Here is a 26,592-nt window from a genome sequence, read left to right as displayed (position 1 = left end):
ATTTCTACGTCTTTTATCTTGTTCAGTTTTTAGACCCTCGTATTTCATTCATCACTGAAATGCAGCTTTCATGATGTTTGGTGCATGTGTAACACGCATGTGTTATGTTTCACAGCCAAAAGCTAGTTGTGTCTTCTCTTTTACCTGGGTGTCTTATTACACCGCGTCTTGTTTTTAAGGGTGTTTTGTAACCCATAGTGCTAGTATTATTTAATAAGGTATGCAATTCTTGTTCTTCATGTTTTGAAGCAAGTAGTTCTCAAGTAGTTTTGTTTGTTGCTGATTACCTCAACATATTGTAGTTAATTGCTCACAAGCAATTAGTTCTGCTTGAATGCATTAAGCTCTCATTAACCCCTTCTTATGTTCCTAAGTGACCTTAGTAACCTTATTTACATGCTGCCTTACTTTAAAAGTCTGTCTCAGTATTCCTGGATTGAATCATAATGAAGCTTTAGAGAATCCCACTGAAATCTCTTCAAAAAGCAACATTCGTCCCTTAAGCAACATACAATGTTTCTCTATTTGATGGACCAAAATGTCTTACTTTTTTAACCTCAACTCAAGTTGCACTAAACAGATGAAAGGCCAAGTTTGAAATCTCACTAAATATATTGCATGCAAGTTAGTGAGTGTTATATTATTGGATTGGAGCACCATTTATCAGATCCTAAAGCCGTCTATTTAGATTCAACGCCCCTTTCCCCCCATGCGTATGTAGTGCTTGCTCCACTGTGGTTATATCTCCCCCTTAACCCTGTCATTGAACAAGTCCAAGTTCAATATAGACTGATCAGGAATGCAGACAATAGCAGACCCCCTGTTGAGTTAATCTGGGACTACAATGACGAGTTTCTAAAAGCGCCAGATGGCACACGTTTTTCTCTGCTGCACATGAACATAAAAACACCCGGCATATTATTGTAAATCTCCAGAATGCCAAAAATAAAACCATGAAAGATAACCCTACCATATGATAAGATTGTGGTGAAGTAAACTCTGGTAAAATACTTGAGATAAGAGAGTTTGTGATGACCCTTAAAGGGATAGTTCACCAAAAAATGAAAATTCTGTCAGCATTTTCTCACCCCCTCATATTGTTCCAAACCTGTATGAGTTTCTTTCTTTTGCTGAACACAAAAGAAGATATTTGGAATACGGTTTGTAACTAAGCAGATAGAACAACCATTGACTACCATAGTAGGGAGGAAAAATACTATGGTAGTGAATGGTTGTTCTATCTGCTTGGTTAAGAACATTCTTCCTAATATCGTCTTTTGGGTTAGGCAAAAGAAAGAAACTCATACAGGTTTGGAACAACATGAGGGTAAGTAAATGATGACAGAATTTAAATTTTTGGGTGAACTATCGCTTTCATACCGACATCTGTTTCTATTTTGATGTCCGTACGTTTCTAACCAGATTTGGTTGAATTGTCTGCCACACCAAGAACTATGTAAATCACTTCTATTTGACCCAACTTATCTACTCTTTTCAAAGTTCAACCTATGTGTTATTTTGTCTATAGACTCGAGTTGTCTTTGAAGACACTTTCAGATATTTACCTTGAGAAATAATAAGCAAACACAACAGGGCACAGCTGATGCAGTGATGCTTTGAAGTGTTAGGTCTCTTCATTTTAAAGTGTCTCGGCTAGTGACTGCCTCCTGCGATTTTTACAAACAATCCTTTGATGATGGAAATGTTTTGGGGGTAGGATTTTTAATGGTTCTCTCACCAAGGTTGTATTTATTGTATCAACACAATACATTTTAATATATCTATTTTCTGCATCATTACTCCAGTCTTTAGTATCGCATAATCTTTCAGAAAACATTCTTATATGCTGATTTGCTGCTCAAGAAACATTTCTTATTATGTTGAAAACAGTTGTGCTGCTTAATATTTTTGTGGAAACCATGATACATTTTTAGAGGATTTGTTGATGAATAGAAATAAAAAAGAATTGGGTTAAATGTTTGAGTTAAATTGGACCTTGGTAAATGCTCATGGTAGAAAAATGTATGAAAAGAAAACAAAATCAATCGGCATCAGAGTATTTCTACACTTTGTACACCAGTAATAAAAGCTTAGCATTTAAAAAATTCATTGCATTTATACATATTTTGTATGCGGAGGACATTTAAAGCGTGATAATCAGAGGACGTTTGTTTTATTGTCCTCATATGATTTAAAATAATCATTAAATACATATCGGTTTTTAAATTGTTTTTGACGTAGTACAGTGGCTTTAGGTTTTCACTGACCCCAACCAGAACATATTGTTGCTTAACCTTTTCTGACTTATAATACATTTGTTTTCCTGAAACGGAATTTGATTTTATGAGGATATTTGATTTTATGAGGGGGTTTTTTAACTGAATAGCACATTTGGAAAGAAAAAAAACTCACGTTTAGGCCCCCGGAATCCATGAACCATTGTTTTGAACTTTGAGACAAAAAGGCTGATGAGTTACAAGGTTGGAGGTTAATAGCCCTTGTCGGGATTTGTGTGCATGTGTGTTCCTGAGGGCATTGAGCTTGTCATTGAGCTTGTCATTGAGTTCATTTTCGTCGTTGGATTCATTAGGCATTACAATGGAAGCAGATCCTTATTATGAGCGACTATCTAAAGGTCGTCAACACTCTGATCCTGAATCAGTTTTCATTTCGTCATGTGTTTTTCTTACAGATTGGCGTGCACCTGATAAAAACTGTAATAGAGACGTACGTCCACTTCAATAGCAGTAGAAACATGATATGTGAATGGTATTTGGTCTGTTAAAGGTGTCTCAAACTGTTTTTTTCACCAGGTTTTCACACCATTTTTAAAGCTAATTGAGTGCTGTTGACGGAGCAGTCAGCTTTAGGCAATGAACGGTTGGATTTATTCCATGACACTTGCGTCAGAGTGTAGGAATTCTCCCATTCATGGATTTTCTTGTTGACCAGTTTACCAGTCCAATAATTTGCAGCAAATTTATCATCGTTATTGTTCTGGTTACATAGACACATACTTTAGAAATGTTACTCTGTTTTCTCTATCTTACATTTTAGAAAAGGCTACACAGATAACTAGATAGACAGCTTGAATGGGGAAAGCAGCGCTCTAATGAACTGTCTTCAGGAGCGAGTGATGTTCACATCACATCAAATGTCGCTTGGACATTTTTTAACACCACAGGGCAGACATCAAAGATCAGCTCAGCACATCATACGCACCACAAAATCAATTTTAATGAGCTGAGAAATTTAAAAAAAAAACCTCTTGCATGGGGGAAGGGTGTTGCCAGATGATAATACTTTTTTTTCTGTTTTGTGGAAACCGTTTGGGTCTCTGGGGAGGTTTTACATGAACTGATGTACTCTCTTTGTCTGGTATCTCCTCTGTGCCAGCATCTCGTTGGCATAATCCAATTAGATGAGCTGAGAAGGCCAGAATGTCAGAGTGGCAAACAGTCATCTCATGCTGTGTGATAGCGATTACAGACAAACAAGACCTATTACATCTAGATTCACAAAGGTGTGAATGGAAAAGATGCTCCGATCCACAAACTCTGGAATTCTATTCCAGGATTTAAGACAACGGTTTATTGAGATGTGTGATCTTCATTAAATTAGATGATGGGTTTTTAAATTACAGATGTACTTGCAAGGGATCCCCATTCATTAAATATAAAAGCATTTATGTATTTTATTGTATTAAGAAAACCACTTATACTATGAAAAATAGCAATACTGTAAATGTAACATATTTACTTTAGACATACTAGAAGTGTACTTTTTTTGCTTTCTGGCTGTAAAATCAAATAATATGTGATCTCTTGAATTTCAATACTGTTGGAGCCCACAAATTAACTTTGTATTACAATTAAATTTTTATTCAAGCCCAATATAGGCCGTCTTGGCATCCCTCATGGCCCCTCTGAGGAAAAGGTTGCAGTGGTTGCCGTTGACGACTGTGATGTGGCCATGGCTGTGCGTTTCGGAGGACAGATTGGGAACTACAGCTGTGCGGCCCGTGGTACCCAAACAGGCCAAAAGAAGTAAGTGTTTTCTTAAAGTCAAGATGGAACTGCTTTTACAACCCATTTTACTCCCAGAGTGTGGCATATTTAGTGAATCAGGATATTCAACAAGGAAAAGAAGAAAATTAAACACACCTACACACACACACACACATATATATATGTGCTAGCAAAAGAGGAACTAGCAAAAGAGCCGTTGGATGAGACGCGGAAGAAAGTCCCACTCACAATAGCGATTTAAGTACAAAAACCGGATGAATCCCTGTAAATATCCCTTTATATATTCGCTTCGCGTCGTGACCACATCACCTCCTCGGGTGTGCATTCTTTTTCTAATAATTCAACGACCCGTCGTCAATTATTCGACGTATATATTAATACATTATTTAAAAAATATTCTTTTATTTTTAGATTATTATTGCTATAAAAGCTTAATTTCCAAAAACATTTTTTGTTTCCAATAAAAAAGGTCATTGCGACTTTTTATCTCCCAATTCTTACTTTTTTTCTCAGAATTGTATGATGTAAAGTTACAATTGTGAATTATATAGTCAGAACTAAGAGATATAAACTCACATTTGCAAAAAAAGTCATATTTTCTAGTTTATATCTCGCAATTATGACATTATACCTTGCATTTGTGACTCCACAATGTAAATCCATAGTTGTGAGGGGGAAAAAAGTCAAAATTGTGGGATAAAAAGTCGCTATTATCTTTAAAAAAAAAAATTTGTGAGGCAGAAAAAAGCCACTGAATATATACATATATATGCAGGTTGAGTGCAGATTTATTTTCTGTGGTGACGTATTTCCTTTTGAAATAGAAAACCTAGTCTGGCCAATACCTACATTCTTGTTTAACATGCTGTTTTTTTGGAAATATGTGACATTGCAGAAGTAATATAGGTTGCATAAGCCACAAAACAGTTTCAAGGAGCTGTGATTTCATGTAGAGTTTTCATGTTTGTTGTGATCCCTCCTTGAATCTCTCCTTCTCACACTTCCTCTGTCTCCCACATTCATTCATGTTTCCACCATCTAAAGTCCTCAGGGCATGATATTGTGTGCTGAAAGGGAGAGTATGACGGGACAGAGGAACTTGAGTACACGAAGGCATGCAAACCACCGACGGGTGTTGAATAGCTGATCATTACAGCAGATTACACAGCATTCTGCTTCTCCTGTTACACTCCATTTTTCCCCTAATCTCCATCAATCTGCACTCTGTCTCATGTCAAACAAGTTTTATGGGCTTTACAATGGAAACACACTCCCGGCTTATCTGCGGCTGGGATTTGCCATTGTAAGCTAATTGTGAGGAGAACAGAGAAGTAAGAGATGGTGGAGCTCCATCGGAGATAAGTGGAGATATGGTCCGTAAAGCCTCTGAAATGCAACTGCTAGGGTCAGACCATATGCTTGCAGTAAGTGCTGACCCATAAACCTACAGATTCATGGGTCACAATATGAATTGTAGATTAAATGCACTACAGTCTGCTACAATGTGAAGCCCAGATGCTGTAATACACAACCACCGCATATCTGGCGACAATAAAACAGATACACACTCAAATAAAACTTAATGATGTTCTGAATGAAGAAAAAAAAACCATGTAAACACTCCTAGCTCTGCACTTTTTATGTTCTAATGGTTCTTTCTGTCTTGCAAACCCTCCTTGGAAAATACAAGATTATTTCCATAATCTGATAGCCTTTCCATGAATGATAGATTAAGATGGATGTGATCATTTCTGCCAGATGTTGGCATGATATAATCCTGGATGGATAAATATCTATTTTAAATGAAAAAAGGCTAAGGGCATTAAAAGCAATTTACTTCTGTCAAATATTGCAAAAACGTGTGTGTGTGAGTGTGAGTGTGAGTGTGAGTGTGAGTGTGAGTGTGAGTGTGAGTGTGAGTGTGAGTGTGTGTGTGAGTGTGTGTGTGAGTGTGAGTGTGAGTGTGAGTGTGAGTGTGAGTGTGAGTGTGAGTGTGAGTGTGAGTGTGAGTGTGTGTGTGTGTGTGTGTGTGTGTGTGTGTGTGTGTGTGTGTGTGTGTGTGTGTGTGTGTGTGTGTGTGTGTGTATATATTAATTGTGTGAACAATAGCTCACCCAAAAAAAGCTAATTCTGTCATCAACTTGTCCTTATTTTTATCCAAACCAAAATGCCTTTTGTTTTGAAATGAGCTGAATGAGGGTTGAAAGGATGGGGGACAAAAAAGTGTTAATAAAAATAGCCACTCAAGTCATTGCTGTCTCTTTTTTGGGCCTCAAGGTCTAGATATCTTAGACATAAACATCATTTAATTTTCAAATGATTGGAATAATCGCTGTAATTTGTATTTTTTTTAAATAAAGCTGTATTATTTCATAATTGAGAATGTTTGGGGCAGTTTTTTCTGTTCTTGGTTTCAGGAATCTTTCTGTTTGTGTGCAGGTCATTGGATCTTACCGGCCCTTTGCTCCTGGGTGGAGTTCCAAACCTCCCTGAGGATTTTCCCATACAGAACCGAGACTTTGTGGGCTGCATTACGAACCTGACTATCGACAGCAAGCCCATCGACATGGCAGGCTTCATTGCCAACAATGGGACCTCAGCAGGTTAGAAACTATATAACAATGGTTCATATCATAAAAAATCATATCTTGGATTTTTTAGTGCATTTCAGAGTACTATAAAAACAAACTCAAAACTTCTTCCTCAACTCTCCAAAAATTTGACGTTAGAAAAATGACAATAAAAAAAGTGCATATGACCTCTTTAAATATTTTTTTTCCACAGCACTTTTTTTTAAGAATGCATTTCTTTAGCATTTCTAAAGCGGTCCATTAAGTTGTCAAACTCCAACCCTTAATATTTAAAGTGCACTTTCCCTTTCTGTTCAGGTTGTGCAGCAAAACATGACTTCTGTAGCCAGATTGTTTGTCAGAATGGAGGTGTATGTGTGAACAGATGGAACACCCACACCTGTAACTGCCCATTGGGCTACGGAGGAAAGAATTGTGAACATGGTAAGATAATCCTCTCTTTACTAGTCTTTTCTATGTATCATTCTTCCTTTGACTTGATTTCACTTAATGGACACAAACACACAGACACGCCTCTCATCTTGTGCCTGGATTTGCCCTTCCCTTTATAACTGACCAATGTGTACACAAATCCAATGACTCATACCTGAGACAGTAATCTATCTATCTATCTATCTATCTATCTATCTATCTATCTATCTATCTATCTATCTATCTATCTATCTATCTATCTATCTATCTATCTATCTATCTATCTATCTATCTGTCTGTCTGTCTGTCTGTCTGTCTGTCTGTCTGTCTGTCTGTCTGTCTGTCTGTCCGTCCGTCCGTCCGTCCGTCCGTCCGTCCGTCCGTCCGTCCGTCCGTCCGTCCGTCCGTCCGTCCGTCCGTCCGTCCGTCCGTCCGTCCGTCCGTCCGTCCGTCCGTCCGTCCGTCCGTCCCTTCTCTCCTTCTATTCATCCAAGTTTTTTACACTGTAAACCCATTTGAGTGAGTGCATTATAATCACAAAGAGTCCCCCTTAACGGGGAATGAATATTTGAAAGAGCAAATAGGGTTGCAAATGGCTTAACATTTTCAGTGAGCTTAGTTTGACCTAATTTCTAGGAAGGAAACCCGTTTGAACCCGCATTTTCTATTTATTTTTGATTATCAATTGGATGGAGGGATCACACCATGTAATGAGCCTTCAAAATAACATAAAAGTCATAATACCGCCAATGGAAGTAGATCCAAATCCCCCTTGTAGCTCCAAACCTGAATCACTTTCTTTCTTCTGTGGAACAAGAAAGCATAAGGGGCTCTCAGACTCCATAAAGGACACTGAAAGTCTTCTTCCCCACTATAAGTGTCATTTAGGAATACTGAAGAGAAGGCCCAACTATGAGTATCACTAATATCATTGTCACACTCCCAGGGTTGGGTCTATGATATACTACTTTTATTTCCATAAGTTCAGCCCTCGCATAGAGAAAATAAAATATTTGCCCTGAGGAAACTGGTGTGAAAGAATGTTTCACATTCCTGATTAAGAAATCTCCTGGATGACTGGGAAACATTCCTCCCTGAATGATAGTTATTATTTGTGCCTCAGGACAGGAGGGAGTGTCTAAGCATTTCCCTAAGTGTGTATTTGTTTAATTGAACAGATTTCAGTTAATAAAACAACTTTGTCTAGACTGGATGTCATCTAAACTGTTGTCTGATGGTCTTCTTTCTGCAGTTATGCCCGCCCCCCTGCATTTCGATGGTCACGCTCTGGTGTCATGGAGCGAGACCGATATTACCATTGCCATTCCCTGGTACATGGGTCTTATGTTTCGAACCCGAAAAAGCACAGGCGTTCTGCTACAGACCACTGCAGGAGAGTTTTCCAAGATTAATCTTATGGTGAGTATTGTGTTTCAGTAATCCACCACGTTCAATCTTGTTTCCCTATGATATATCTGTTTTAATAAAGCAGATCAATCAGATAAATTCTCTCATCCTTGTTTGGCTTAGATTTCTCAACTTCTTACTTTGCGTTTCCAGGTGAGCAACAGACACCTTCGGTTTCAGGTGTTTCTGGGTGTTAGACGTGTGGCCCTCTTAGATTTTCCTCAGGTTTGCGTGGACAACGGTGAATGGCACCATGTGCTTGTCGAGCTCAAGAGTGGAAAAGATGGCAAAGACATCAAATATATGGCTCTCGTGTCTTTGGATTATGGCATGTTTCAGGTATAGTATCTCAATATTTCTTCATAGACCACCTAAGTCTGGTTAGTCAAACAAATATTATTTAACTATGGGAACATGGTGCTGTGTGGACATAGATCAATTAAATTAAAACTGTTCATATCGTCACTAGTTTCTTTAATTTGTCTGCTATCATTTTTCAATGTTGGATATACATAGATTGCTTGGGGATTTTGGTCATTATTGTTTCTAAAGAGTTATTCATTATTCATTTCCATCAAATCTCAAATTATTTATTTTGTTTGACCACATTCTGTGGTGGAAAAGGTGGAGATGGTAATTATAGTTTTTTTTTAATTTTTAGAGCAGGGTTATTATACTTAAATAAAACAAAAACCATGAAAAAAACTTGCCACTTAAAATAAAATAAACCTCAACTGAAATAAAATAAAATACAAATATATATATATATATTTAAACAGCAACTTTATAAATGAATAAATAGTAATTTTATACATTTATAAATTTCTGCAGAACGACTGTACAGCCCAATCAAATCATCTAGGGTTACAATAGAAGAGTGTCTTTACTTGAAGAAACACCAATAAAGGCTTGTGGTTTGAGTTGTGCATGCATGAGTTTAAGATATGTATGATGATGTTTTGATGTATAGAGGACAGTGGAGATCGGTAATGAGCTGCCCGGGCTTAAACTGAGGAACTTGTTTATCGGGGGACTGCTTAAGAAAGACGGCACTGTGCAGGGAGGATTTACTGGCTGTATGCAGGTAAATCTCACATACAAGCCCATTTACATTGTTTAAAGGTGTGTATTGTTTTATTTACATGGTTATTACATGTGGTTATCTCATAGGGTCTGCGAATAGGTGAGACCTCCACCAACACTGCCAACATTAACATGCGACATGCGACACGAGTCCGGGCTAAAGACGGATGTAGTGTACCTGATGCCTGTCTATCCAACCTGTGTCCAACAAACAGCCACTGCAGGGACAACTGGACGTCTCACACATGTGTCTGTGAGCCAGGTAACACCAACAGTGCTACAAAGGAACAAAAAAATCTTAGAGTAGTTATATAGTCAGGTCTGAAATGTTGATACCACTATTAAATGGAAATTACAACACTGTGACCGACGCTTTGCATTGCACTTGTTGGTGATGTAAGGATGCAGCTACTTGGCCATGGAAACCCTTTCCATGAAGATCTCTAAGCACTGTTTTTGAGATAATCTGAAGGCCACACAGAGTTTGGAGGTCTGTAGCTATTGACTCTGCAGAAAGTTGGCGACTGTGCACATCTGTGCCTACCACTTTGTGGCTGAGTTGCTGTTGTTCCCAATTGGTTCCTCTTTGTTATAATACCACTAACAGTTGACCATGGAATATTTAGTAGTGAGGAAATTTCATAAATGTAATTATTGCACAGTTGGCAACCTATCACGGAACCACGCTTGAATTCACTGAGCTCCTGAGAGCGACCCATTCTTTCACAAATCTTTGTAGAAGCCTCTGCATGCCTTTGTGCTTGATTTTATACACCTGTGGCCATGGAAGTGATTGGAACAACTGCATTTAATGATTTAGAGGGGTGTCCCAATACTTTTGGCAGTATAGTTTACATAAGATATTCCCTAATTCATGAACATTTTTAATTAGACTTTTAGAGTCTTGTGTATATAAGTTAAGATTTGAGTGTCTAGTTTAATGAATCTGACACAGACCCATTTTCTCAGTATTTTTCTCTTTTCCTTTCCCCCAGGTTACTTCGGCAGAGACTGTGTGGATGCGTGCCTCTTAAACCCCTGTGAACACACTTCGTCCTGTGTTCGTAGGCCCAGCACCAAACATGGCTACAGCTGCGAGTGTGGACACAATTACTATGGCCAATACTGTGAGCGCAAGTGAGTGTCTCTCCTTCTTTGGCTCATTCATTCATTCCTTGCTTATGGATTAGGGCTCAAAACAAATCCCTAACCCTAAAAATGAGCTTTTTCGGACATGAATGACGTCCAATGATGAATGACGTCTCAAATTACCCATGTTATCAAGCAGACATGTGCTAGTAATTTTCTAAATGATCAGACATACCATTTTTGTTTGTTTGATGATAAAAAAGGGGTCATGATAGTATTTGAAGATATGGTTCACCCAAAAATGAAATCATTTATTCACCCTCATATTATTCCAAACCTGTATGCCTTTTCCACTTTCTCTCAAGTGGAATATAAAATATACTTTGAAGAATGTTTCAAATGATTGTGGTCCATACAATACAAGTCAATGGGGTTCAAAATAACATCGGACTTTCATTGCATGGAAAAAAAGAAGAAGAAAAAACACTGGGACATTGTTTAAAATATCTCTGTTTGTGTTCTGCAGAAGAAGGAATGCCTTACAGACTTGGAAATAATTGCAGAACATTAATTTTGGGTGAACTATCCCTTTAATGTTTAGATTTGGTTAGGATTAAGAAAATCGGTGGACTTTTAGTTAAAGCTCGATACATGCTTTAACACGCTGACTGACAACAGCTTTATTGTCTGATGGTCTGTTTCATGAACTGCCAAGGTTTTATAAGTGGCGAAAGCTGTGATAGCAGATGCTGGCAGTATTTGTGATGGTATTGTTATGATGATCCTTTAAATCTGGTCTTTCCTTTAATTCTGGTAATTCCACATGTCCTTGACGCCCACACTGTAACGCTTTTATTTGTAATGCAACAAAGTAAAGTAACGTACTGGAATAATCCAGTGCTTGGTGAGTCTTTTATTCATTAAAGATAAACTGTTCTTTAGGAGAATCACTTTTTTGAAAGAATCACCGTTTTGAAAAGTCTTTTTATTGTCATTTTACATAATACAAATATAATGGTACCCGCTGGTATCCCACAGCATAATTATTTGCACATAATTGAATACAAATTCTTAATCTGTAAACTAAAAAAAAAACTTTTATAAAAGAATTTACATTCTTTTAGGAGGAGAAAAGAGACTAAAATAATAGGATCAAATATGCTCAAAATTATTTTGTTTCTGTTCCTTTCTTTAACCATGAAAACATTCTCTTTTAAATGATCACAAAGGAAGCGAGCTTAGGATGATGTATTGCTTTCACACAAGCAATTTCGTGTTTGCCTCGCAGTCAGAATCAACCGCTTTGATTTAACAGTGAAATTTATGTCCAATTTCAAAGCAAATCCTTCCCCCCTACTTTTCCAATCAGTCTCAGCCCCAATTAAAATTCTCATTCTGTATAGTTTGAAGTTTAAACTGCACTATTGAATGATTTTATTTTTCTCTGTCTTCTTTTTCACTCTTACTTTGACGTGCTCGCACACACAGAGGGGATCAACCTTGTGCCCACGGCTGGTGGGGATACCCGACCTGTGGGCCCTGTAACTGCGATGTCAGCAAAGGCTTCAAAAGGGACTGTAATAAAACCACAGGAGAGTGTAGCTGCAAGGTAGGCTGCAAGTGATCGCATGCTCCAGACTCTCAATATAATGCACAGGAACTGAAGGGAAACCACTGACTTCTAGTTTTTGTACAACAATATAAATATAAACTGGACCATGTGGCTCTTAATGTATTAAAAGAATTTTCAGCATCATTACTTCAGTCTTCAGTGTCACATGATCCTTCAGAAATCATTCGAATATGCTGATTTTCTGCTCAGGAAACATTTTTATTGTTGTCAATGTTGTAAACGGCTTAATATTTTTCACAGTTCAAAAGAACGGCATTTATTTAAAATACAAATCTGCTGTAACATTTAAGGGTGGGTTCACACTGAAAGTTCAGTTTGCTTGGTTTATTTCTGTCTGCGTTCGTTCACATTGACATTTTAATACAGAACCGAACCTAAAGACATACACTGTAAAAAATATTGTTGGTTTAACTTAAAAAAGTAAGAAACCTGGTTGCCTTAAAAGGTTGAGTTCATACAATGAAGGACATTTATTTAATTAATAAAAACACAAAATATTATTGTATCTGAACAACATAAATATAAAAGGAATTTGATAAATCATGAAAATTTGGCATGTTTCACTGCATAATTACAAATAAAACACAATTACGTAATATGCTTACAAAATCTTTTAATACTATAAGGTGATGTAAAACATATATATATTTCAATGAACTCAAGATTTCAAGGCAACCAGGTAACTTACTTTTTTTTTTTTTTTATTACAGTGTAGAGATATGTTCACAGCCTGGTTGGCTTTTACGTATATTTCGAGACTGGAATTACCAAACATCCAAAACAATGCTGTGTGCTAGGCTAAATGCGCTCGTTGTATGTCCCTAGCCTGAATTTCATTGCATTTTGACCAGATGAGAACTCGTAAAGAGTTTTTAAAATGTGTAAAGGAGTCAAAATAGGGACAGGAATCCTGGGGTCACACACACACATACGAAGATCTGCTGCGAGGAGACACGGTTCTGATGCCTGTGTCAAACTGTGATGGGCAACAAAATGGCTATGATAAGAAAAAACTGGTGTGCTTGAAAATTCTGTCCTTTTTAGGGTGGCATCTTGTGTCATCAGGTCCTGTTTTTGGTTAGTATACATGTCTTTGGTCCGTGTTGTATTGCATTTGGAAGTGCGCTCCTGGGTTCGGATGGCTTTTATTCAAATAAACCGTACTAACAGAGCAGCCACACCAGGGTTCGTTTTAATTTGACCAAACTTGCCAAGTGTGAACACTCTCTAAATGCCTTTAATGTCACTTTTGATCTATTTAATACATTCTTGCTGAATAAAAGTTTGAATTTCTTAGTGTACATTATTAAACTTTGATCTCAGGTCCATGCTCACAAGATGCCATACTTTCCTCCTCAATTTTTCAGGACAATTACTTTCGCCATCTTGGTGGGGACACTTGCTACCCGTGTGATTGTTTTCACCTTGGAGCGCATTCGCGGACATGTGATCCTGTAACGGGCCAGTGCGCTTGTAAGATGGGTGTGGTGGGCCGTCAGTGCAACCGCTGTGACAACCCCTTCGCAGAGGTGACAGTCGGGGGATGTGTGGGTATGTGTGCTGTCACCTGAACAGGATAGCAGTTAACTGTTGTTGAGCTCATTTCAAGACCGGTTACAAAATGCTTGACATTGTCACGGACAATTTAATAAATATGAAAGCTGTTTACGATTTTAGCTTGCATATGCATGCACTGTATGATGAAATGTAACTGTAATACACTATTCATAAGCAAAATGCTTTCAAGTCAGCATGAAGTACCTGTACTGACTGTCATATTTATTGGAGCAGAAATAATAGGCATTTGTGGCTCCTTAAGCCATAGCCTTGCAAGTGACACTAAATGGCATCTGTTTTTCCGTATTATCATTTTTCTCTCACATTCACACTCACATTTTTTTGTTATCTAGTGGTTTATGACGGTTGTCCTAAAGCATTTGAAGGCAGTATCTGGTGGCCCCGTACCACATTTGGTGGCCCTGCAGCCACAAACTGCCCCAAAGGATCCAGCGGTGAGTCTAGATGATTTATACTGTCCTTAACTAAATCAAGAAGTTACATAAACAATCAAAAGTTTGGACATACTTCAATGAATCTGAAACATTTGATTTTTGTACTTAAACTATTTCAAACTTTAAACTTATCAAACTATTTCAAACCTTTTCAAACTTTCTGATCAACTCTCTTCCAAGCTAACTTAAAGTTTGTCTTCAAACTTTTTAATCTAGTTTAATATATAATTGTGTTTATAAGGTAAATTACAAAAGTAAAATATTTGTTAAAAAAAAAATACATTATATATTTTGTTTTATAAAAATATATTTTACATGAAATTATTTTCTATATAAAATAAATATATTGTTTTGGTCACTACATAAATCCCATATTTCCATTTGTATCATTTATTTATTCATTTTAATGATTTTACTATAATTACAAAAATAGTACTTACAATGACGAAGAAGATGTGTGCAAACTGGTAGTATTCGTAAGAATTTTCATCATTTGATTTATTTATTGTTGAATGATTTATTGATATATCTACATTTGATGCGTTGTTTGACAGGCACAGCTATCCGTCATTGCAGCGATGATAAAGGTTGGCTTCCACCTGAGCTCTTCAACTGCACTTCCCTCAGCTTCTCAAAGCTAAAGAAAGAGGTTTGTGACTCTTTTGTTGGTTATTTAAAGTTGGGAATTGTAGTTCTAAATTATGGACTGGAATATTAAACATTCTACGCCCTCTTCCACAATCCTAGAAGTGACCGTTGTTTCCTTTCTCATTTGTAACTTAGAGTGAGGATCTTCATGCTAATGCTTCTCGAATGGATGGAGAAAGATCAAGAAGCCTTGCGGGGGCGCTGTACGCCGCCACCAACCACACGGATCATCTCTTTGGAAATGATGTGAGGACTGCCTACCATCTGCTGGCCAGCGTGTTAGAGCATGAGAGTCTGCAGCAGGGCTTTGAGCTCACCGCCACTCATGATACAGATTTCAACAAGGTATGGACCTCAAAGCCTTCACACACACACTTCCAGAATTTCACAGTATCTTTCAGCGTCTTGAAATTCAAGCTCAATATAATGGGTTCCGCACCTCAGACTATGATAGGAACAGGAACATTTGAATTTATAAGCTCAGTTTTAAAATATAACTATTGGAAGCAGATCTTAAAGGAAGTGTATGTAAGTTTGTGGCTAAAACTGGTACTGCAATCACATTCAAATGACTGTAGAGCGGTGTATCCCCTCTCCCCCTCCTCCCCTGACTCGAGGTTGCCAGATAGACTGCAGTATTCAGCAGGAACGTTTGTAGCTGCAGCTGTGGTGACTAGAGCAGAGCTGGCAACCTAGATGCCGAAACACTACTGACTTCGTGATTGGTAGATAGGTGAAGGGTGGCGCTTCAGGCCAAAACACAACATGACAACTTTTAAATGAAAATATCCTGCCCAGACTACTGTTGTCAGTGATTAGTGATTAAATAATGACCATAAATGACCAGCTTTTACCAATTAGAAGGCATTTAAAACCACTCAAATTGAATATTTGGAGTGTATGTGTGTGTGTTTTTTTACCCATGGTGGGTGGTTATTATCCAGTATTAATGAACATTACTCTTGTTTGTTGTGGTAGAACATTATTAAAGCTGGAAGTGCCATTCTTGACCCAGTCAACAAGGAGCACTGGGAGAAGATACAGCGCTCTGATGGTGGGACGGCACTTCTGCTGCACCACTTTGAGGAGTACGCCAACACTCTGGTACAGAACGTGAGGAAGACCTACCTGAGACCCTTCACCATCGTCACTGACAACATGAGTTAGTATTGCATTCTCCATGCTGTATCTCTGCTCTGCTTAATGTGATACATTTTTAAAATCTACCCTTTTTCTATACGTTGAAGTTGTTGCATTAGATTTCCTGGACTCCGCAAACCAAGACAAGCTTCCTCGCTTTCAGGAGGTTAAGGAGGTGTTCTCAAAAGAGCTGGAGTCATCTGTCCTGTTTCCAAACCTGCTTTCCAAGCCAAAAAAGAGCAAAGGTTCTCACTTTGAAATGTATTACTTTAACCTCCAGTTTCTGAGACAGGGCTTAAGTCTAGTCCCAGACTAAAATGCAAGTTTAAGCTGTTTTGACTGCAGACAACTTGCACCGACACATCTTAAAATATGTCAGTGCCATTGTTTTGTTTCAAGATGAACACCAGTAATGTTTTTTTTCAAAGGCACGTATTATAAAAGATACTTAAATGCCCTAGTTGAACTAAGGCCCAATCCTGACTTAATCTAAGCCCTGTTTGTGAATCGAGGCCTATGGTTATAAGGAATAATCATGGAAATTATCTAAACTTTCTTTTGTTGTATTTCATTATAGATGCTTTTACAACAGAGCCTCCAGCCCAGATTTCACCAACCAAGTCTTTCATCAGCGAGGTTGCATCAGATATTGTTGATCTAACACCGTCCATTAAGAAAAGACGCCATGCAGAACAACTCGATCCACCCGCGGTAGTCATGGTGATGATCTACAAGTCTCTGGGTCGGCTCCTTCCGGAGAGTTACGATCCGGACCGCCGCAGTCTTAGGTAGAACTTCATACAAACATCAGGATTCCTTGACCAGGACATGCAATGCTATCATATATCAAAATTCTTGTTGATGTGTTAGCTGATAATTGTTTTCATTCTGATAAATAGCCAATATTAAAATTATATATATTTTAAATAAATCAAAAAGATTATTTAAGTTTTTAGTATTTTATTTTTTAATCTGTACGACTAGTGAATTTAGACATTATAATGTACAGTATGTAAAATGGATATTCATTTTAAGATTTGCTAAAGATTACATTCAGCAGTGTTATTTGTGTTTTAAAGGGGGGGTGAAACACTCAGTTTCAGTCAGTGTCATGTCAATCTTGAGTACCTATAGAGTAGCATTGCATCTGCATCTCTGAAAAGTCTTTATTTTTTTTATAATTATATAAGAAAGATGCGCTGTTCCGAGTCTTTCCGAAAAAAGCCGAGCGGGTGGGGGCGTGTCGTGTGAGCGGAGCTAAATAATGACGTGTGCTCGCTGATGCTATTGGGTTGAGTCGAGTGCGTCGTAAAGCTGTGTCATCCATAACAGCGGGAAAAAAACTTTTTTCAAAATAAAAATATGGCTTTTAATCAGATACAGCCATACATCTATGATCCGGAATCAGACCCAGAGGCTGCAGTTGAACAGGAGCAGCAGCAAAAACGACTAGAGCAGGACGTCTCTATGTGGTACAAGTTATACACTAACTATATAATATGCTTAGCGGCTTGTGTTATTTACATATTTATACTTGAATTATATCGTCGTATTTTTGTCTTTGAAGGTGTACATGTGGGAAGTGCAGTTGTGCACGTGTGTGTGTGTGTGTTTACGCGTGGTTTGTGTAGACAGTAAGCGGACTGGTTTTGCACGGCAGGTTAAGTTAGTGTTCACATAGAAAGACACGGAATAGTAGCGCATTTGAATGAAGAAGCGCGCTTATTTAGTTCAACATATTTCCCCCCTCTTTGTGTATTGTTGTTTGGAGTGCTTTTACAATACACAAACATAAAGTTACACATATAGTGGCCAGCTAAACAAATGTACACGCACTACACATCGCATGCTCCATTGATCAATTAACTATACGTGATCATGTTTGGGCTACTTGATGAGCATAGGCAAAAACACAGACATTTGAAGCAGTCTCACTCACCGCCTGCGGTTCTAACGTTGGGACTGCTCCATCATTCAGCATTAGGCGATCGGGAAAATCCGGCGTCGAGCTGGGCCTTGTTTATGAAACAGTCGGCACCGAAATGCAGCGAACAGATATAAACATTCGCACAACTCAGTTGCTGATCCGGAAAAGCAAATTACATCCACTGTTGCCTTAACGCGGGGTTTTTGGGGAATCTGTGCAGGACTGTCTTGGTCTGGCAACCAAAAACGCACTTTTTTGGTGACATTGTTATGTGCACATCACCTGTCCAGCATCCTACAAGCCAGCGCTTTGATGGGTGTAGACTGTTACTTTCGCTCTCTCCCTCTCTCTCTCACGCGCTTCCGGTAGAATTGTCCGTAAGGCCCATACAGGGAAATTCCGCCCCCATTAACGTCAAAGGGGACGCATGATCTCAAAAAACTTGCCGAAACTTATGACTAACCGGAAGTAGTATTTTTGACAAAGAAATACTCCCATCAAACGTCCACCTTAACTTTTGAAACTTTGTCTATGTTTAGTATGGGATTCCAAGTCTTTAACAGTGTAAAAAGATCAGTATGCATGAAACAGCATTTCACCCCCCCTTTAAAGATTACCTTTCAGTGAGTGTTAAAAGATGGTAAATGTAATCTGAATTAAAAAAAAAAAAATAGAGGAGATGAGCATTTAAATGATCATTTTGTCACAATTTTTGCTTGAACATGTTAAACATCTTATCATTTCTGTAATACATTTTCATTTGGCAACTTATAAAGCATTAAATATGTTTAAATTATATGTTAAAACTAGTGTAGGTAATAGCAAATGTAAATTATACTATTCATTTTGAATGGAAAATGTATGGAAAATGTAAATTCAAATTCTGAAATGCATTTCCATTTTACATATTGCATGGCCATTTTGCATATTGCATTGCAAATTGAATATTGCTTCCCGTATGCTTCCATAGTCATAATTATAATTATTTTTAACAGATTATTTTATTTATTTTTTGTGCTGGAAATGGGCTTCCGTACTATAAGCTATAAATATCAGCCAACACAGATAAATGAAACATTAACTAATATCGGCCAATAACCTATATGGTATTAATATAATGTGTATCTAATGCCAATATAAAGATTTTGTTCATCTCAAATTTATTTGATATATATTTCTTGTTGCAAACGTGTCTGGTGCTCTACACATCCCCAGACTGCCCACTCGTCCTATCATCAACACACCTGTAGTGAGTGTGGTGGTCCACAGGGATGGAGAAACCTTCCCCACACCCTTCCAAAGACCCATCACCCTCAACTTCAGGCTCCTGGAGACCCAAGAGAGGACCAAACCTGTGTGTGTTTATTGGAACCACTCCATCCCGTGAGTTCTTAATGAATGAATAAATGAATACAATATCTTAGGAAAGCTCTGCTTATGCTGTGATTGCGGAATACTTCATAATTTTGTCTTCCCTGCTCTTATTTTATAGGGTTGCTGGTGGAGGTGCCTGGTCTTCTAAAGGCTGTGAGCTGGTCTTCAGGAACTCCACTCACATCAGTTGCCAGTGCAACCACGTGACCAGTTTTGCTGTCCTGATGGACATGTCCAAACGAGAGGTAGGACACAACCAGCTATTTTGGTTATGGGAAATTATGCTAGTATACAGCCAACTAACTTGTTTGTGAACGCTGTTATCTTATCCTTAGCATGGTGATGTACTTCCTCTGAAAGTGGTGACCTATACCACAGTGTCCGCCTCTCTGGTGGCCCTCCTCATCACCTTCCTCCTGCTGGCCATTCTTCGCAAGCTGCGCTCCAACCTACACAGCATCCACAAGAACCTGGTTGCCGCCATCTTCCTCTCTGAGCTCATCTTCCTCGCTGGCATCAATCAGACCGACAGTCCGGTGAGCAGCAGGCAGAGTTATATTATAAATAATATCCATAACATAATTTAATTTTAATGATCTTGTTTCTGTGAGATACTAAACCTGTTTCCTGTCTGCTTTGTAGTTTGTGTGTACAGTTGTGGCCATTCTGCTACATTATTCGTACATGTGCGCATTTGCCTGGATGTTTGTGGAGGGGCTGCACATCTATCGCATGCTGACCGAGATGCGTAACATTAACCAGGGCCACATGCGCTTCTACTACGCTATCGGTTGGGGGATTCCTGCTGTTATCACTGGTATGATACTCACAGGGTGTCCGCGGGGTTTTAAAAAGTATTAAAAAGTGATAAATCAAAATTGCCAAATTTAAGGCCATTAAAAGTGTTAAATGTGGTCTCAGAGGTATTATTTTTTTCCAAACTAGGTATTATTTTTTCAGACTATCAGGTGTCCTATTCTGATTGAAATTCTATCTGCGTTCGCGTTAGTTCGTTTAAATATGGGCTTTAGCATATCTGGGCACATAATCAAAGATCTTTCGTCTCCGTCTCGGCGTGTGTTTGATGCTGACGTCATATTCAGTGGTCGTTCGGCATCCTCTCAGAACACTGCGCGCTCAACAGAAGTGGCTGGCTTACGTTTTATTTTAGACTTGCCTCAAGGCATATCTCCAACGACTATCCTCATAAGAGCAATCTTAAATGATTTATATAAAGTCTAAAATGAACAAAAAGAGTTGTGAGAGAATGAGGCGCGATCCATAGACAGTGAGATCCACGTGTCTGTCTGCTCTTAAAGGGGCAGCAGCCAATAAAGCTTCCTGTCAGGGGACAGAGAAAATGACTCGCTGCTCTTGAGTAAATAACTTTTGTAGCTTTAATAAGGATTAACTATTTAATTTATAGTTTATGCAGTGCAGACTACATATAACTTTGATAACGTTATTAAATTTCTGTATATTTCCTAACTGTTCAGACAGGAAGGGCAGGAGTAAACATGACATTTATTATGGGTTTATGTTAGCATTGTTTTAAGTTTACTTAAATTAAAACTGTTATATTTTTGAAGCCTAATAATAAATGTAAAAAAAAAATATAAAAAAAAAATCAGTAGCTGTATTAATATCAGTAATACTGGCCTTCATTCATAAACAGATGCCATTTAAACAAGTATTTAAAATAGACTGTTTTTATGTTGTTTCTACATTAATTTGATTAACTGTGAAATTATTATATTAAAAAATATATAAAAAACGTACAAAAACATTTCTTTTTTTATTGCGATTAATCACAGAAAGAATGTGTGATTAATCTAGTTAAAGGTTTTAATCGATTGACAGCACTAGTTTTTAGTATTTTGTTAAATTCAACAACTTATCACAGTTATAGAAATGTAATATTTGGCTCAGGTTTTGTTGTTGAAAAAAAAACACTAAATAATTTAATTGCTGAATTACCAATTATTAATGTAAATCAGATGTGTGTGCAGTAATGCTTCTCCTTAACCAACCATTGTGAATGTTGAGATGTGTTTTACTGTGTCTGAATGATAACTTATAACAGATTTCCTCCTGCTGTCGATTCTAAATCTGCTCTTTTTTTTGTATGTTATATATGTCAAAATCTGTGTGAATAATAATAGAAAGGTCGCTGATTAACACTTGCAATTCAGTGTCGTGATGGTTTTAAAAAATATTCTGAAGGTAGTGAAAAAGGTATTAAAAAGTAGTAAATTTAACTTAAGGATTGCTGTATATACCCTGTACTCAGGTGCTCATTCAAAATGTTTAGTATATGAAACCCCCTCGCCAACATTTTGTTTGGAAGTTATTTTGGACGGTTTAAGTGCTAAAGGTACAGTAAGTGATTTCTGAGGAACGCGGTTGAAAGTGGATCGGATGAAGCACCACAACACATTTGTAGCCAATCAACTGTAGGGGGCATGTCCACTTATGATGTGGAGGAGAAAGAGTGAGCAAGAGGGAGATTGAAATAAAGACTGTAGAAAGAGAGGTGGCTGAGAGACATTACAAACGAGAAAAGGTCAGAGGTCTGGAAAAAGAAGGGTTATTATGATCAGGCACAAGCTTTAGTACCCGCGTTAACATTTGAAATGCTTTCCAGCACTGGCAAGACCTAAAGGCACCGATATACTTCAAGGGAAATCGAAGAACACACTGATTGGTTTCCGGAAAAGTTCACTCCGGATGGTAAACACCTTTGTGCTACCATTGGTCCATGCCAATTATGTAATATCATTTCTCCTGTTGAGTCTGTTGAGGTCAAACGTCCGCAAGTGAAAACATCACTCTATAGTAGAAAATTAAGTTGTACTTCTGATGAAATGAGACACTGATACTGTTTTTCCTGTTTAATAAGTTAAAGCTTGTTTGATTTTAAGCAATCTTATTTTTAAAGTGCTATATAAATTATATAAAATAAATATTTTCTCAATTTTGTTGTGTGCACAGCACATTTTTACATATTCATCTAAATGTCACTCTCAGCAGTGTGGGCGGTATAAGATGTTCGCTAACAGTATACCGCTGGTCACATATTTCGAACTTCGTCTTACCTCTAAGTGAAGAACGAAAAAGAACTTCGCCATTAGTAAATCGAGGCCTTAAGCGGGAAGGCCTGAAAACTGACACCATAAGGTTGCATTTGTTTTACTCAGTACTTGAGTAACACAGGTTTTGCTATTTATTTATATATATAAGTTATGCTTTTTGTTGTAACATTAGTTATAGTAACAGGACAATTTTGAGTGTCATTGTTTGTCTGCAGCTGCTGTGCTGCTAGTGACTAACAACGAACTCTTGATTTTGTGTACTCTTGTGTACTGTATGTGAAGTTCTTGTTGTTCGTCATCTTCGCTTTATTTTTCACAAAGCATTATTTTACTTTGCTTCAGCTATGATAAATAGACATCCACTCTTGCATTGTGTGTTTGTGCATTTTGGGGGCAGAGCAATGAAGTGAGGTCTGTTCCTCAGAAATCACTTACTCCACCTTAAAATAGAGGGGTCAGACCCCCTAAACACCATATCTCACATCTTGATTGTACACTCTTCCTTATTGTTTGTCTCTTGTCAGGTCTGGCTGTGGGTTTGGATCCTCAGGGTTATGGAAACCCTGACTTCTGCTGGCTCTCTGTAAATGACACTCTTATCTGGAGTATCACTGGACCAATCTCCATAGTGGTGCTGGTCAGTGTAGTCTTATTTTGCACAATGAAACATTTCCTTTCATTTTCTTCTCCCAACTAATGTGTTTGGGTTTGACTAAATAATGAAAAACAATTTTTTTAACAGATAAATATAGTCCTAATTGTGCTGGCAGCCAAAGCCTCATTTGGACGTCGTCAGCGTACAGAAAAGTCAGGAGCAATGTAAGTTCATTGAGAGTTTGGTCAAACTGAATAATACTGAAATACAGAAGACCTGAAGCAGGTAAAAACAATCTTTTTCAACATTCTCCTTTGCTCTTGTCCAGCTCTGCTCTTCGAGTGGCCTTCCTCCTCCTGCTGCTCATCAGCGCCACCTGGCTGCTAGGTCTAATGGCAGTCAACAGTGATGTGCTTTCCTTCCACTACCTTTTTGCCACCCTCAGCTGCCTACAGGTAAATATGATCACGTGAATAATGTACACGGTTTGTCAGAACAGTGGCACTTCTTGTCAAAGTTTTTAGAATGTATTTTTAGAAATATAGATTGGATTCAGAGCCAAGGTAAAGTAAGCAACGCTGTATTGACAGAATGTTTAGTCATTAAATAATAATATATACAGTACCAGATTTTTTTTCTGAAAGAAGTCTCTTCTGCTCACCAAGGCTACATTTATTTGATGAAAATACAGTAAAAACTGTAATATTGTGAAATATTTAAAATAACTGTTTTCTGTTTTAATTTGTTTTAAAATGTAATATTTTTTGTGATGGTAAAGCAGAATTTTCAGTATTATTACTCGTCTTCAGTGTCACATTATCCCTTAAAAAACATTCTTAAATGCTGATCTGCTGCTCAAGACACATTCATTATCATTCTCAATGTAAAAAAAAAAAAAATCAGTTGTGCTGCTTTTTTTGTTGAAACCGTAATACACCACCATTCAACGGTATGAGGTTAGTAATATATATATAAGCAAATATTAAGCATGCAAAATTCCTTTTCAACATTGATAAAAATAAGAACCATTATTAGCACCAGTAATAATTGATAATAACTGAGAACGAAAATCTGCATTTTACTATGATTTCTGAAGGATCATGTGACATTGAAGGCTGAAGTAATGATGCTGAAAATTCAGCTTTGAATCACATAAATAAATTACATTTTAAATTATATTTAAAAAGAAAACAGCTATTTTTAAAGTGCAATAATATTTCACCATATTACTATTTTACTGTATTTTTTATCAAATAACCCATAAAGATGTTTCTTTCAAAAACAAGGTTAAAATCTTAATATTTCCAAACTTTTGACCGATACTGTATATACAGGTACATATTTATATTTTATATACATTCATATTCATAAATACATTGGTATTTATATGCATTCATAAATGGAATTGGATTGCTCTCTTTAACCAACAGGTATGCTTGGTACGTTTCTATCTATGTAATTATTCAGCAATGGATTTTTCCTTCCAGGGCATTTGCATCTTCTTTTTCCACTGTATTCTCAATAAAGACGTGAGAAGAAACCTGAAAAGTGTCTTTACAGGAAAGAAAGTACCAGCTGAAGATCCCAGTACAACACGGGCCACATTACTCACAGTGAGTTTGACACATTAAAAAAGGTTAATTAAAAATGTCAAAATTCACGTGCGGGGACAATTTATTTGGTGATGAAACGTTAACAGCGAATGCCGTCTCCTGTCGTTCCAGCGTTCTCTGAATGGGGACGTCTACATGGAGGATGGAGGTCTGTACCGGACCACCATCGGAGAGTCCACTGTATCTCTAGAGAGCTCTGTTAGATCAGGCAGGAGTCACGGCAACAGCTACCTCGTTTCCACACTCAGGTAAAACACCACAAGTGAATCATGATGTTATTTTGGTAATAAAAGTTTCCATTTGTTAACTACACTAGTTAACATTTCATTTGAAATACGTATGAGAAAGATCTTCACACCTGCACCTTAACCTCTTAAAACATGAATCAGGTTTCCTTTGAACTTCTGCAGACCTTTTTTTCTCTCGTATATGAATCAGATTTCTGCAGTATGCCCTAAATATATTGGGAATTATAAACTCGAATGAACTCATTGAAGTGTTTGCCTGCAGCTGTGCTGGCAGCTGTTTCACTAACCTATTTGCACCAATTATTACCCTTTACACTGTGCGCAAACGTCTCAAAGGAGCATTCGGTTTTTAGGTCACTCCACTGAATATCCATAGATGAGACTAAGTACATTATGACTCTCAATGGGGCCACTTTAGCCATATTTATGACTATTTTTTTTTAGCATAACCACTGACAGAGCCCTTTAGTATTGTAAAAGGTGTCCTAATTCACAGCACAGTGTTACATGGATCACATGGATCTAAATGTGTATTTATTCATGTGTTTGATCTCGCAGACGCATATTCTACCTACTTCACCAAATCCTGGTTGTCATATTGGCAGCTGCTGCATTTGTGAAGATTTCATTATCAACTTATTGCCATTAAATAACTTTAGTGTGACTCCACTTAATGTAATGAAACAAATTCACAATATTCAATACAGTAATGATAAATTATTAACATACAATAAGTTTTATTGTTGTTTTCACACAGGGAGAAGAAACACAGCATATCGTCTAATGGTGGAAAAGTGGCACATGAGGAAGGAGACTCGTCGCTCTTTTTCCACAAGGTTAAAAAAGCAGAAGGTGAGGGGAAATTTTTTTTTTTAAACAACATACACAGATCATTGAAGGGTCGATTAGTGTCATACGTTATTTTTTCTATTCTTTTTTACATTTTGTTCCACAGGAAAAATCAGGAACTTTATAAAACAAGCTCTTCAGCCAAAAAAAACCCAATTAATTATGGGAAAATCAGAGCACTTCTGTGATCAGAGGCTAATTTTTCTGTTTATATGCAGACTCAGATTCGGACAGTGAGCTCTCAGTGGATGAACACAGCAGCTCCTACGCTTCCTCCCACTCCTCGGACAGTGAAGATGAGGCCAGGCACTCCAAGACAAAATGGAATAACGAGAGAACGCCCATCCACAGCACTCCTAAAGGTACCTGCAGTCTCAATGTGACCTCTGACCTGCTGCTCTTTTACATGGTTTAGTCAAGCAAACACTAAAAAAAACTAAATTCATTTTTAAATTTGGATGTTAGATAACTGTACCCGTGTTGTTCTGCAGTTGATGCCGTTTCTGGTCTTGAGAAGCCATACTGGCCACAGGAGCCGCCCACAGCCAGTGAAAGTGAGGATATGGGTGGTCAAGAGAAACTGCGGGTGGAAACAAAAGTGAATGTGGAACTTCATCAAGGGAATAAACTAAACCAAAATGGAGATGTGTCTCAAAGTGAGAGTTCACCCAGTCAGCCAAACAGCAACCAGCTACCCAGAAGAGGTAAGCAACAACAAGTGTGTGTGTGTGTATATATATATATATATAATGTAAAAAATATATATATATATATTTATGCATACTTAAGATTGTACTTTATATATTTTATAATATTAAAATAATTTTAACTAATAGGCAAGTTATACTAATT

The 26,592-nt window shown here is 37.6% G+C and overlaps 1 protein-coding gene across 1 annotated transcript in view; it reads left to right on the top strand.

Annotated features, from left to right (window-relative positions):
* celsr1b (cadherin EGF LAG seven-pass G-type receptor 1b) overlaps nt 1-26,592 on the top strand; it is a 53,490-nt gene that overhangs the window by 25,159 nt on the left and 1,739 nt on the right. Inside the window, exons 6-33 of the mRNA XM_067436328.1 lie at nt 3,889-4,046; nt 6,468-6,631; nt 6,917-7,042; nt 8,283-8,449; nt 8,591-8,776; nt 9,408-9,521; nt 9,608-9,782; nt 10,516-10,657; nt 12,098-12,218; nt 13,610-13,793; nt 14,153-14,254; nt 14,809-14,903; nt 15,038-15,247; nt 15,881-16,064; nt 16,150-16,287; nt 16,620-16,830; nt 19,185-19,352; nt 19,462-19,588; nt 19,679-19,879; nt 19,986-20,160; nt 22,960-23,072; nt 23,178-23,254; nt 23,359-23,485; nt 24,518-24,643; nt 24,755-24,891; nt 25,649-25,743; nt 25,959-26,102; nt 26,232-26,444. Of these exons, the coding sequence (XP_067292429.1) occupies nt 3,889-4,046; nt 6,468-6,631; nt 6,917-7,042; nt 8,283-8,449; nt 8,591-8,776; nt 9,408-9,521; nt 9,608-9,782; nt 10,516-10,657; nt 12,098-12,218; nt 13,610-13,793; nt 14,153-14,254; nt 14,809-14,903; nt 15,038-15,247; nt 15,881-16,064; nt 16,150-16,287; nt 16,620-16,830; nt 19,185-19,352; nt 19,462-19,588; nt 19,679-19,879; nt 19,986-20,160; nt 22,960-23,072; nt 23,178-23,254; nt 23,359-23,485; nt 24,518-24,643; nt 24,755-24,891; nt 25,649-25,743; nt 25,959-26,102; nt 26,232-26,444 (4,180 nt within the window). The remainder of the gene's footprint in view (nt 1-3,888; nt 4,047-6,467; nt 6,632-6,916; nt 7,043-8,282; nt 8,450-8,590; nt 8,777-9,407; nt 9,522-9,607; nt 9,783-10,515; nt 10,658-12,097; nt 12,219-13,609; nt 13,794-14,152; nt 14,255-14,808; nt 14,904-15,037; nt 15,248-15,880; nt 16,065-16,149; nt 16,288-16,619; nt 16,831-19,184; nt 19,353-19,461; nt 19,589-19,678; nt 19,880-19,985; nt 20,161-22,959; nt 23,073-23,177; nt 23,255-23,358; nt 23,486-24,517; nt 24,644-24,754; nt 24,892-25,648; nt 25,744-25,958; nt 26,103-26,231; nt 26,445-26,592) is intronic.

This window comes from Pseudorasbora parva, chromosome 25 (assembly GCF_024679245.1).
Source record: "Pseudorasbora parva isolate DD20220531a chromosome 25, ASM2467924v1, whole genome shotgun sequence".
In the NCBI taxonomy this organism is placed as follows: domain Eukaryota; kingdom Metazoa; phylum Chordata; class Actinopteri; order Cypriniformes; family Gobionidae; genus Pseudorasbora; species Pseudorasbora parva.
Note: the sequence above shows the minus strand (reverse complement) of the source record. Positions and strands in the feature narration are given on the sequence as shown.